Source organism: Echinops telfairi, unplaced genomic scaffold (genome assembly GCF_000313985.2).
Source record: "Echinops telfairi isolate 266 unplaced genomic scaffold, ASM31398v2 ScPeMD7_7458;HRSCAF=8496, whole genome shotgun sequence".
NCBI classification, from domain to species: domain Eukaryota; kingdom Metazoa; phylum Chordata; class Mammalia; order Afrosoricida; family Tenrecidae; genus Echinops; species Echinops telfairi.
In genome coordinates this window covers 16097365-16110934 of record NW_022111358.1, presented here as the reverse complement: position 1 = coordinate 16110934, position 13570 = coordinate 16097365, and the positions used below count along the sequence as shown (strand labels likewise).

At 51.7% G+C, this 13570-nt stretch overlaps 1 protein-coding gene across 1 annotated transcript in view; it reads right to left on the bottom strand.

Moving 5' to 3' along the window:
* MPO (myeloperoxidase) overlaps nt 1–6956 on the bottom strand; it is a 13519-nt gene extending 6563 nt beyond the window's left edge. Inside the window, exons 1-9 of the mRNA XM_013005760.3 lie at nt 6932–6956; nt 5563–5712; nt 5324–5417; nt 4869–5044; nt 4495–4618; nt 4264–4393; nt 3965–4171; nt 2000–2318; nt 119–279 (exon numbers count right to left, since the gene is read on the bottom strand). Of these exons, the coding sequence (XP_012861214.2) occupies nt 119–279; nt 2000–2318; nt 3965–4171; nt 4264–4393; nt 4495–4618; nt 4869–5044; nt 5324–5417; nt 5563–5712; nt 6932–6956 (1386 nt within the window). The remainder of the gene's footprint in view (nt 1–118; nt 280–1999; nt 2319–3964; nt 4172–4263; nt 4394–4494; nt 4619–4868; nt 5045–5323; nt 5418–5562; nt 5713–6931) is intronic.
* Between the last annotated feature and the right edge of the window lie 6614 nt (nt 6957–13570).

Below are 13570 nucleotides of genomic sequence, written 5' to 3'. Positions count from 1 at the left end.
TAACAGCCCAAGGTCACCCTGCTGGGATGCCGCAGAGGCGGCTTGGATCCCAGGTCTGTTGGGCCCTCCCCACTCTCAGTGCTGCTCCGTGGCAAGCCTGGTGCTCAGGACTGCCCACCTGGACCATGGCGCCCACGATCTTCCGAGCTTCCTGGTAGAGGCGCTCTCCGTTCCAGTGGGGGCTCAGGCGCTTGAGCTGTGTGGCCAGTCTGTTGTGCTCCCGCAGGAAGAGGGTGTGCATGGAGGTGAGCTCAGGCATCTCACTGGAGCGGGTGTCCCCTTGGGAAAGCAAAAGCCACCATGGTTTCTAAGACCCCCATCCCAGGAAGGACTCGCTCCATGGAAACGCCCTCCCCAGCCAAGGCCTAAAGTGGCCTCTCCTACAAACCCACCCCTTCTCCCTCCCTCTATTCCCAGGCCACACCACTCGCTCTTGGAAGTGGCCCCTGCGGCTCCAGTCTGCCAGAATCACTTCTTCTGCTCCAGCTCAGTACTGTTGGGCATGCTGGGTGTCATCGGCATCACATCGGACACAGGCTCTGCTACCTTCCCATACCTGAGGCTGGGAGATCCTTGGGGACAAGGATCATGGCTTATGCCCTTTGTATCTGGACTCCATCCCTGCACACACAGGCTTTCCCATGGTGAGGGCCTCGAGAGAGCCATGGCCATCTGACCAGAGTTGCCCTCTCCAGCCCAACTGCATGCTACTCATACAGCCTGCTCTGAAGGAGGGAGCGGGGACCTAGGATGTTCGTTGCCCCCCCAGGAAAGGGACCCACTTTAGATGGACACTAAGTTTAGTCCAAGCCAGCTTGAGAGGCTGAGCCCGGCTTCTCTATCCCACCAGCATACAGAGGTCACAAGGATATAGGCCCGGGATGTTCAGCATTTCAACACCAGGCTGGAGGCAGATCAGAGGAGGTCAGCCCCCTTCCCAGGAAGCTCCCATTTGAAAATATTAGAAAATTCCAGGAACGACCACCACCATCATCCCAACCATATCAGAGGGCTACTAAGGTTCAACATAGACCCACACTCAAGCCCACTGCTGTTGAGGGTGGCTCACCGTGTCCCGATAGGACATGGTAGAACTGCCCCTGAAGCTGTAAATCTTTGTAGTTTTCCTCCCACGCTCTGGTGACTCCAACCTGCTGACCTTGAAGATAGCAGGCCAATGCTTAACCCGCTGTGCCACTAGAGCTCCTAATCAATATGGGTAGGAGGGGATATTCCAGAGTGGGCCTGTCCAGCAGAGCCCCTGCCACGGTGAGACAGTCCCATGCCTGCAATGCCCAAGACATGGTTCAGGGCCAGAGCCACTGGCCAGATGAAAGGGTTGAAAGCACTCAGCAGCCGGTTCAAACCCACCCGTGGCTGCACCAGAGAAAGATGTGGCCGTCTGCTTCCATAAAGGTTCACGGTCTAGGAAACCCTATGGGTCAGTCCTACTCTGACCGAGGGTCACTATGAGTGGGAACTGATTTGACGGGAGGCGGTCTAGTTGAGTGCTGGAAATAGTGCTTAGAGCATCTTAGGGACTGACATTTTAATTTCATTTCAATTAAACTACCTACAGGGGCTAAGGGTTACCCTACTGGCTGGGTGGCTCTAGTGGGTGATGGTGTGCCATTGCTCTCCGTACGTCTAGGTTCCTGTCCCTTTTGCCTCCAGAGTCCAAAGAGGAAAACGATGACAGAGAAAGGGGTGGACAGATGGACAAAGGAGCCACAACCATGCCTCTGTCTCTATCTTGGGATTGTAGTTTTATTTTTGGCCTTTCTGGCTCCATCCACCTCGTCACCAAGGCAACTGATTAATACGGTGAAGTTGGTGAGGACTGAGTCTCTCTCAACGGAAAGGCACAAACGCTCACAGCAGGCTGACTGTGACCCCCCCTGAGCACTTCCCACCAGGGGAACCCCCCCTACCCCCCTGAGCAACCCCAGATCCTAGCCCACCCCACCCACGGGGGAAGGGGGGAGGGTGGCAAGCTAACCTGCCAGGAAGCAGGGGATTCCCGCCGAGCGGTTGGTGAGGAGGCAGGGGTCGTCGTGCAGGTTATCGAAGGGCAGCAGGCCCCGTCCGTTGTCGCTGAAGCGGTCATTGACCTTCAGCAGCCCCAGCTGGTTGGTCAGGTTGCGCAGGTCCCTGCCCAAGGGGTCCTCACTGCCGTACACCATGCTGGCATCCAAGAAGGAGGTGAGCGCATTGATCTGGTTGCGGATGGTGATGTTGCCCCCGGTGCAGGCCGGGCAGGAGCGGAAGAAGGGGATGCAGTCGGCTTGGTTCTGGATTCGGGGGTCATTGGGCGGGATCTGAGGCACAGAGAGAGGCCAGGGCACTCACGGAGGGCCAGGACGGGGTCGTCGCTCTCCCTTGCCCATGCTATTGAGGGCCTTGACCCCCACCTAGGAAGCAGCACTGGAGCCCAGAACCAGAGATGGGAAAGGAGACCTCAAACCCTTGGAGCCCTCCCCTTCCCTCCCCCATCCTCTGACTCCTCTCTCTTCCCAGGGTTTGTCTCCCTCTGGCTCCTCCTCATTTTCCCTGCCTCCGTCTTCCTGCCTCTTTCCCTTGACTCCCCCTGCAGTCTCCTCGTTCTCCCCCTCCCCCCTTCTCTCTGCACCAGCTTCAGACCAGCCACGCCACCCTCACCCACCCCCGGACACCCCTGGACACGGCTCTGCGCAAACTTGAAGCAGGGAAAGGCACCCCTCTAGGGGAGGCTAGTGGGACCCTGGGAAGAGGCCCCTCCCCAGCATTTACTGCCCCACCTAACAACAGCAAAGCCAGGTCCCTGTCATGGAGTAAATCCCAGTGCATAGTCAGCCCTGTCTGCCTAACAGGGCTCTCTGTTACCTAACTCCAACCCAAACCCACTGCCATGGTGTCAATTCTGGCACTTAGTGACCCCACAGGGCAGAGTTCAACTGCCTCTGTGGGTTTCTGAGATGGTAACTCTGTAAGGAAGTAGAAAGCCCCACCCACCCACCCCATCCACCTTGCACAACCCATTCAAAACCAGGCCCAGAAGAAACAGTCCCAAAACCTCAGTGGTGTAGTGGGTTAAGGATGGGCTGCACTGGAGATCCCCTTGCAGAGGGATCTCGGGGAGGAGACGAGCCAGTCAGGGTGCGATGTAACAACAATGAAAAATACAACTTTCCTCTAGTTCCTAAATGCTTCCTCCCCGCTCCCACTACCATGACTAGAATTGGACCTTGCAGGTCTGGCTAGACCAGAGGAGGTATACTGGTACAGATGGGAACTGAAAATCCAGGGAATCCAGGGCGGATGAGCCCTACAGGACCAGTGGTGTTAGTGGTGAGACAGGGAGGGTAGATGGAGAGTGGGTGGGAAAGAGGGAACCGATCACAAGGGACTATATGTGACCTCCTCCCTGGGGGACGGACAGCGGAGAGGTGGGTGAAGGGAGATGTCGGACAGGGCAAGATATGACAAAATACCCATTTATAAACTATCAAGGGCTCGTGAGGGTGGGGGTGCGGGGAGGGAGGGGAAAAATGAGGACCTAATGTCGGGGGTTTAAGTGGAGGGAAAATGTTTTGAGAATGTAGTACAAATGCGCTTTACACAATTGATGTGTGTATGGATTGTGATGGGAGTTGTATGAGCCCCTAATAAAATGTTTTAAAAAAATAAAAATTAAATTAAAAAATTTAAAAAGGATGGGCTGCTAGCGGCCAGGTCAGCAGTTGGAAACTACTAGGTGCTCCATGGAGAAAAAGGAGGCTTTCTAATCCCCTAAAGAGTTCCTCTCGGAAGCCCAGGGAGGCAGTTCTACCCTGTCCCTTAGGATTTCGGGTTAGAATAGACTGGATGATGTCACTTTGTCTGGCGGGAGAGGAAGACTCGCAGGGCATCCCTGGCAGACTTGAGTGTGTGGCTGCGACCGGCTCTGCCTCCTCCCACGCCGGAGACCTGCCCGAGAACGCCGCACCTTGAGCGGGAAGCAGGGCGGCTGCTGTAGGCAGCTGGTCTCGCAGTTGAGGCCGGTGATGAAGGAGACGCGGGCGGCCGGCTCGGGGGTGAAGTCCAGGTCATGGTCGATCAGCTGCCCCCACTGCATGAACATGAGCGAGCGCTGCTGGTCCGGGGTCAGCTGCTCCGTGGGGAAGCGCACGATCGCGTTGGACACCGCGCGAGCCTGCGGGGGACAGCGCGTCAGGCGACCCCCGACGGATCCCGCGGGGCTCGAGGACCCGCCTGGAGCCCTCCGGCCCGGAGGCCAGCGCTCACCAGGGGCACTGGGAAGCCGCTGCGGTTGACCCCGGGTGTCCAGCCGAAGGGCAGGGAGAAGCCGTCCTCATACTCCGCGGGCAGCCAGCGCACAAAGGCGCGGTTGGAGGCCCCCAGCGTGGGGCTCCGTCTGCAGGAGGAGGGGATGCAGGGGGTGGGATGTGACCACGCTTAGCGCTGGGTGGTGCCCCACAGGACCCTGGACCCCAAGGCCTCCCCAGCAGGCGTCACCTGTTGTTGCACTTCCCGGTGATGGTGCGGTACTTGTCGTCCGCCGGGCAGGTCACGCCCACGTCTTGGTAGGCGCAGCCGCTGGTCTTGGTGAGGAGATTCAGCTGCGAGGGGGTCAGCATGTCTGTGGGCCGGGGAGAGAGGTGTGGGAACTGCGCACCTGACCCTCACTCCCTTCACCTGCCAGACTTCCCTGTGGGAGGTTGGGTACCTGAAAGACCCTGGGGGGTGGGGGGGCTGAGGACTTGGAGAAAATCCTAGGAAGCCCCAGGGATTCCCCAGAGGGAGGAGTTGGGGGTCCATAGGTGGGAGATGGCAGAGTTATTAGGAAGGGTCACTAGTAGAGCAGGGCTGGGGCGGAGGGGCACCGGTACCAGTGACATTGAAGGGCCTGGGCCACAGGGGCCGCAGCTTCAGCTCCAGCAGGCCTAGGGCCACGTGCAGGTAGTCCGCAGCCCTCACTGCGGTCCTGGTGGCCGCCACCGGCTGCTTGAAGTAGGACAGGAGTTCCATGGGGCTGGCCGAGCCACTGCGAAGACGCTGCTTGATGCTGCCCAGAAAGGGAGGGTGCAGGGTGACCACACAGACAATCCAGAGAGGTCGCCGGCGGAGAGAATATGGGTTCCATGTATAAACAGTGTCGGTAAGACAGACAGGGCCAGTTTGGGAGAAGTTCTCACACCCAGAAACCCAAGAACTGACAGACAGATGGGCAGAGGGTCCCCTGATCCTGTGCCAGCCCAGCCTCCCCTGACACATCAGCCCCACCCTCCTGCTCCCAAGGGTGGCTCCCGCTCCAAAAGGCCCAGGCCCAGTGCTGGCCCCCCACCTCTGCCTCCGCTCCTTGTATGCCTTGTCCACAAGCTGCTTGGCCTCCTCCATGCAGCTCAGCACCATTGAGGTCTCCAGCGGCCCCGGGAGAGCTGCCCAGAGCAGAAGTCATGCGGTCAGGGTATCCAAAGCCCCCCATGCAGAGCCCAGAGCCAAGGAGGCCTGCCTTGAGGAGAGGAGTCCCTGAGATTCAGAACCACCCCCAAACCACCTGTCCCTTCCTGGCTGCACCGTTACCTGGAGCGGTACCCTCAGCGGATGGGGGTATGGTCAGAGTGGCCAGGAGCCCCGCCAGGGCCAGGAAGAACTTCATCTCTGCAAGCAGGCCCGCAGCCCAGTCAGTGCCTAAGTCCACAGTGCATGCAGGGGGGAAAGCAACCAAATCCCCTCCTCATCGACTCCCCCCACCCCTCTCCACAACCTGGTCCCACCTCACCCAGCCCAGGATCCAGGCCTCCTTGAGTGAGGGGTTCACCGCGCCCCCCGCCCACCAGCTGCAATCACCCAGCCCCCAAGACCCCACCTGCAGCTCCCTTGGTATTAACACACCTCACCACTGAGTTTGGGCTTTTATGTCTACCCAGATGGAAGGGGAGGTGGGGCAGAGGAAGACCCGCCCCCAAGGACTGAATTCTCCTCCCCCAGGTCTACTAGGTCACACGGGATCGATTTGAATGGAAACTCACCCCGCTTGGGCACCAAACAGAAACAAGCACAACTGGGGTCGGGGTGCGAAGAGAGGCACAGATGTCGGGGGTAGAGGCAGGAAAGGAGGCCCCAGAGGTGTTCCCAGGCTCTGAACATAGCTCCCCTAATCCAGGGTTTCCCGTTGTAGTATGCTTAGACCAGAACGATCATATAAACAGGTGATGTCCTCACACATTCTGAGTACACAGAGCACCCAGGATGTCTTTGAAAGGGACCAAAGCAGCCAAGGAATACTGAGGAATGGAAGGACCTCTGGGGGCGGGGCTGGGGGTGGGAGTGCGTGGCTGGTCAGGACTGATGATGACCTGAGAAATAGGGGATTGTCCCCACAATAACCTGTCCCAGGGACCCACCCTGGTGGGCAGCCCCACGTTTCATCCAGGGCTAAAGGGCAGGAAATCTGACGAGAGACCGTTGGGCTTCACAGGAAGGAGGACTCTGAGGCTCGGGACCAGGGAACTTCCTCTCGCCGACCCAACCTCCCTTCTTTGTTTTTGATGGGGAGCTGTGTTCACATCCCACCATCTGCTCTTGGGTTTCAGCAAACGGGCCAGAGCAGAGCTGGTTGTGGTTAGTGGTGGGGCGGATGACAAAACCCAGGGCCTCTGCAGAAGCAGATCAGCGTGGCGGAGAGAATCTGGATTCCACTTGAGGCTCTTTGTGAAATAAGAGAGGAGGGGACTGGCCAAGGGCCTTTTGTGCTCACACAGGAAAAGTATCCCAGACCTTATGACTCTGCTCGTCTACCTTCCGGGGTGATCAGGCAGCTGGGCAAATGCCAACCAAGGCTTGCCTTGGCCTAGCCACACCTCTCACCTCCAGCCACCTTCTTAATGCTCACCCTTGCCTCCCACACCCAGACTACACCTTGACCAAGGACCAAAGTAAAACCCCGCACCTGAGGAAGGTGGCCAGGATGCCATCGCCTGCTGGGAAGGGTGGCCCAGGGGCCCATGAGAGAGACGACCATCCTTCCAGCCTTGCTGTGCCAGGGGCTTGCTGTGGGTGACCGTGGACAGTGACTCTTTGTGAATCAGGAGAGAGTGGCTTTGGGATGAGCTACTCCACACAGGGCTTGTCCCACACCTTACCCTCCAGCGCCACATCCTGGAAGCACCTTTGGACGGCACTCCGAAGAGTCAATAGCCGTTTGAAGGATGTGACCCCATTGACTTTTCTCAAACACCCCTACCCCCAAGGTGAAATCCAACTGCGGGAAATCCTGTGGGATAACGGGTTTTCTCTGCTACCGATTGCAAACAACTTGTTCCTTCTTAATGTTCTTTGGGGCAAAATTCCGTTAGAGCCAGGTTTCCTGTGTGTGGGAGAGAAAGAGGCAGCGCTGCAGGCTCTTGAAATTGAGGAGGGGGAAGGGTCCTGACTCCCCAGACATGCCAACCAACTGTACCCAGATCCTTAACCTTGTCTTCTCTCCCCAGATTTTTTTAATGAATTTTGAATTTTACAGGCAATAACTGGATATATTCTGTTTAGAATTAAAATATCACAGATTAAATTAAAGCTCCCAACTGCTCACCACAAGGTCGGCAGTTCAAACCCACCAACTGCTCTGTGGAAGAAAGATGTAGCTATCTGCTCTTGTACAGATTTACAGCCTCAGAAATGTTATAGCAGGTCGCTATGCATCGGAACCGATTCTGGGGCAGTGAATAGATAAGGTTATACCAGCATCCGCAATTCCAGTACCCTGCCTTCACTCCTTACACATAAGGGTAGCATTCCTCATATCCCTTGTGTCCACCCTTTCAAATGTTTTGTTTTACATCCATCTATCCATATATATATATATATATGAAATATGTGGTTCTCTTCCTACCCACCCCCTTTCTCTCATAAATGCCACCACACAATACATATTGTTGGCCAATATGCTTCTTTCGGGCAATAGCATACTTGGAGATCTACTTGCGTCCTGTGTAAGGGGTTAGCGCGGGGCTGTCCATCAGTTCTCTGAGGACCTATGTGTGACAGGGGAAGGTTTCTGGGCTGCCATCTCAATGGCCCTGCTGGGTGAGTTCAAACAGCCAATCTCTAGGTTCACAGTCCAGTGCACATGGTATACCACTTTGATTTTCTTAGAGGGTGCTTTCAAACATTACACAATATTCCTTGGTGGAAGGAGCCTGGTGGCTCTGGGGGTAAGGCATCGGACTGCTCACCGAAAGGCCAGCTGCTCCACAGGTGAAAGAAGAAGTTACCTTGGAAACCCAATATAGGTGCTCTATACGTTGGAATAGACGTTGGATACCTGTAGTTACACTCCTATTGGGGGCGTGTTTCATTATGCTAATGAGACAGTCTTAGTGTGGGGTATGTTTTAAGGCCATCTTATTTTAAATATGAAAGAGTGGCCTACACCAGGAAATGGGAAGAGTCATTAGTGATACATGATCACCAAGGAATAGGGAGGCGATCAGGACCTCCCCCAGAGCCCACGGAGATAGGGGGAAAGCCTCTTCTGAGCCACGGGCCTGGATTTGGTGAGAAAATAAATGTCTGTTCTTTAAAACCACCCACCTGTGGATATCTCCCTTACAGCAGTACGAGATAACTAAGACATAGTGTCAGGTAGGAATCTGACTGCATTTTTCCCCAAGTGGGTAATATCTGTCCCAGGTCTTTAGTTGAATAATCTACTATCCTGTCACTGAATTGAGACATTATTTTCATCACTTCTCAGAAACGTGTGCATGTGCGGGTCTAGATTATTCAACTCATCTACTGGACAGTTTGTCCGTTCCTGTATACAGACCTCACTATTGAAATGAGCATAGCTTTCTAATATATTTTTATTTCTGCCTCATTCTTTTCCAAAAGAATCTCCAGTAACATATTTATTCTCTTATTTTATGAATTTTGGAACATTTGTCTTACTCCATGAGAAATCCTGTTGAAATTGTAATATCACATTCAATTTGCACATAAATTTGGTGACAAGTAATATGTATATGATCTTAAATCTTCCTATCTATGTACACTCAATCATTTAGTATATGTTACTTGGGAAGCCTTTATGTACACATTGTTCTGGGAACTGAGGGATACAGCAATTTTAAAAGCATGTGCTCTAAATAAACCCCTCAGGAACAATAATGGGAGTATCCATACCACAGGGTAAGGGGAGGGGAGGGAGAGAAAGGGGAACCGATCACAGAGATCGACATATAACCCCACCCACCACCGCGAGGGGGATGAACAACAGGAAGATAGGCGATGGGAGACAGCAGACGGTGTAAGATATGAAAATAATAATTTCTGAATTATCAAGGTTTCACCAGGATGGAGGGGGTGGGGGAGGGAGAGAAAAGAGGAGCTGATACCAAGGGCTCAAGTAAAAAGAAAATGGTTTGAAAATGATGATGACAACATATGCACAGATCTGCTTGATACAATTGATGGGTGGATTATTATAAGAGCTCCCAATAAAATGTTTATATTAAAAAAAATCATGTGTGCTCATGGAATCTACAGTGTTGAGTAATATCTATTTAGGCCTTTTTAAAAATAACTTTTGTTTAAATGCTTTTTAATCCATAAAGAGCTTGGTATTTCTTGTTAGATTTATGTCCTTTTTAAAGCATGTAGGTAAATTGGTCATTAAGCTTTTTCCAAGGTCAAAATGTGTGTTTTTTTTTTCAGGATCATAATTTATTGTAAAACTGAGTGAGGTAGGTAGTTTATTGTGCCAACCTGGCTAATAAACACATGTGGGATTAATTGAAGGGTGGAGAGCTAAATGGCCGGTGAGCCTCGCCTTTCTTGTCTCTTGCTCTTTGATCATCGGACCAGTGTGCGGCTGCCTTGCTTGTTCTGTGCCTCAATTTGCAAGCTACACTACCTGTGGGACACCTAACCTGTGGACTGTGTCACTGTAATTTGAGGTTCCTTCAAGACCTGCTTTGCCACACCATTGGAATTTACATCTCTTGAGCTGGGGACTGTTGGACCCTGTCATCTGGCTGACTGTTGGTGACCTGCCTTGCTGTTTTCTGCCTGTGCCCGGATAGCCTGAATTGCTCTACAGAGGACTACCCAGCAACCCTCAAGACTTGAAGGACTGCCAGTGTCTCATGGGAGTGAGTTGCACTGAGCCATTTGTACTGCCTTATAATTTAATTAACTGTTTATTTCTTATGTTATATATCTATCTATCTGTATAAATATATATAAAATTCTTAGCATTCTGGTTTGGTTTCTCTAGAGAACCCTGTCTAACACACAGAGAGTCACATGATGAGTTGACCGTCTCTTCTCCAGGCATGCGGACTTAGTAGCTGAGAATCCGTGTAGGATGCTTCCACAGCCGGAGTGTTTTAGACCTGCACTTGAAGGACAGGGCAAGTGAAGCAATCCCCCTGTATGTGGCATCTGTGAGAATTCAAGAGTGGAAATGTTTTTTGCTATCAGTGAGCTGGAAATGAGCACCCGTTTCTGGACCTGCCACGATTCCAATCTTGCCAAAGCCACAAATCCCACGGCCAGTGAGTGTCCTTCAGTGTCTGCAGCCGCCACTCGCCTGAGCCGGAAGAAGCCACCTCCCCCACGCACCTCCAAGGTAAATACTTTAAAAGACTTTATTTTTTCGTATGCTATCCTTCAGTCAGCTTTCCTTTGTAGGCAGAGCATAGATGTGAAAAATCATTGGGCATTTCCCACCCAACCTTCTGGAAAGATTTCACCGCTATTAAATAAAAAAGGTGTAGTTTTTAAGAAGCGTGAACATTCAACTTCTGTTAGTTTCCAATAAAGATATCCAAACGTGTATCGGGGAGTATCGCAACAGTTAAGACCAATGCAATCCCATGACTATACGAATGATTCACGGTCATTTGGTTAGCCCCTTGCGGTTACTGGAGAGAAAACCGTAAACTCCTATGAGCCAAGGTTCTATAAAGACACTAGACGCAGAAAGCATCAAACCCAAACAACTCCGCAGAGTGTTTTACCAATCAGACTGTTACCAACAAAAATGCCTGATGGAGCCCCACGCCAGTCGGAATATTAAAAAGTTTGTGTAGATTGCCCCTAGGTTCCCAGGATGACAGGATGGCGTCACTCTCTGTGAAATCTATAACACACATTGGTTCAGATTCTGCAATTCTGCTTTCAGATAGGCATTTCTCCTCCAGGTTCTTAGAAAAACACGAAGGCGGGTCAAGAAGGATTGCTACTGGGGTTCCAGGCCAGGTACAGGTACAGGTTTATCCAGAACAAGCCCCGTTCGACATGACTCTAGCTGCGGATAAGTTCTCTCGGGAACACACGAGTCCCAATAAAAGATCCCATGACAACAGTATCTTCTGAAGGGGTCGCTGGGCCAGTTAAATTCAAGGTCAGCTCTGTGGGGACGGCTGGTGTCCTCTTCGACTTCAAAGGGTGATCTGGACAAGTTTCCCTGCAGGACACAGGGCTGTCATGGTCATGGGGCTTATGATGAAGTTTTAAGAAAACTGGAACCTGCTAGGGGAGAGAAACTCTAGGGAAACGGAGGAATTTGGGGCCAGCACAGCAATAGTCCTGCCGATTGTTCCTGGATAGCAAAGGCTGTCCTACGAGAACTTCATTGGGAAATCTCACCGAATCCACCCTACATCCTTGATCTTGCCCCTTCGGACCTCTTTTCATTCCCCGAGCACAAAGAACATTGAAAAGGAGCGGGATCTGAGTCCCTTAAGGATGACAAAACTGCTGCTTTGCTGCGGTGTGACTCCGAAGTGGAAAGATTCTCTGGGGAGGAGGAGAGAGGGGGAATGCCACTTACGGAAGTGTACAGACCAGCGGTTCTCCACCTGTGGGTCGCGACCCCTTTGGGGATCGAACGACCCTTCCACAGGGGTCGTCCGATTCATCACAGTAGCAAAATGACGGTGATGAAGTAGCAATGAACATAATGTTATGGTGGGGTCCCCACCACACGAGGAGCTGTGTGACAGGGTCATGCGTGAGGAAGGTGGAGAACCCCTGCTCTAGACCCAGATGGAGACGGCCTCAAGAAAGAATGGCTTCACATTTTGATACTCCTGTTTAATGAAGGGTTCTATGATTTATAGCAATGCCTTTTGACTCACCCTCTTATAATACAACAAAATGTTTTTTTTTAATAACTCTAAAAAAAAAAAAGATACAAATGCAAGGGGGTTCATTTCAGCCTCTTTCCAACAACCCAAAGCCACAAACAACCAAATAGCCATCAAAAAGGCTGACTGCGTAGAGTAGATCCACATAATCGTATTTTATACAGCTTTTAAACTAAGGAGTAGATCTATGAGTTAGCAACTTGTGGAAATATGCTGCCCCCCCCGCCCCCCAAAAAAGCTAGTTATAAAACATTATAGACAGCAGGATCTAACTCATGCAAAACATTAAGTATTTTATATGCATAGAAAATTCTGGGAGCAGGCACGAAAGCTTATTAAACAGTCGATCTCTGGGGGTCTCCACGGAAGCAGCTGAGATCCTCATTTCATGTTCAGTCCCCTCTGTTAGAAAGTTTTATCAGCATAATGTAATACTTTTATCACAAAAGAGCGAATAATCTTTCCCTTCACCCCAATTTCCCAAAGCAGCAAATGTGTTTCCTTTTCCTCATTCCCTGGTATCGCGTTACATTTATGCCGGTTTCTTTAACAGAAGGTTGAGCATGAAGGCTGAAATGATATAGGCTGTCCCTGGGTTATGGATGAGATCCTTTCCTAAGCGAGTCGTTCAGTGGAATCTGTAAGTCAGAGCGGGTGCATGCACGTCTCACTCAGCCTGCCTTTAGCACAAGAAAAGGCTCAAATCTTTCCCAATCATTCAGAAGCTGCCCTGGCAGCAAGCAAAAGGCCTTGAAGAATTTGTTACTGGTTCAACCCTTTCAAAATGAGGGCAAATTTACATCACACTGTAGGACAAGTGACGGAGCTGTGACCCAGGACAAGAAGTTGTGAGATTTGAGGCAGCTAGTTTGCCTTCCTAGGCTTTAGACTCTCTGCTCATAAAATTGAGGGATTAAAATTTAATAGCCGCGGACTCTGTGCTGTGCACGATTCGGTATTAACTCATTGAATCCTCCTAAGACGCTCTGAGAGAAGTGCTGTACTTATATTTTTCACACTGGACAGATGGGAAACTGCGGCTCAAAGTATTCTTATCTGCCGGAGGCATGTAGCGAGGACACGGCATCCCCGCACCCACACCTTTTCAGCTCTGAGACTCTGCATGCCCTTAGCATAATGCTAGCTTATTCCCAGGGTAGAAAGGAATGAAAGTGATGGATATGTTTCCCCAAGGCTGATCCGGACTAGACAACAGTCTGCTAACTTCTAATCACCTCTGCATGTCTTCTAGTTCTCTCATTTTACATGGTATCTGCACAGATACTTATAACTCAGAACGTCTACTGATTCCGTAGCTCCCTTGGTGTTTTCATTCCCTTCCTTTTTAAAAGTGTCTGTGCTGTTATCTAACGCACCAAGAAACCAACCCCACGGCTACCAGGTCAATCCCCACTCATGGCGATCTATGGGGCAGAGTA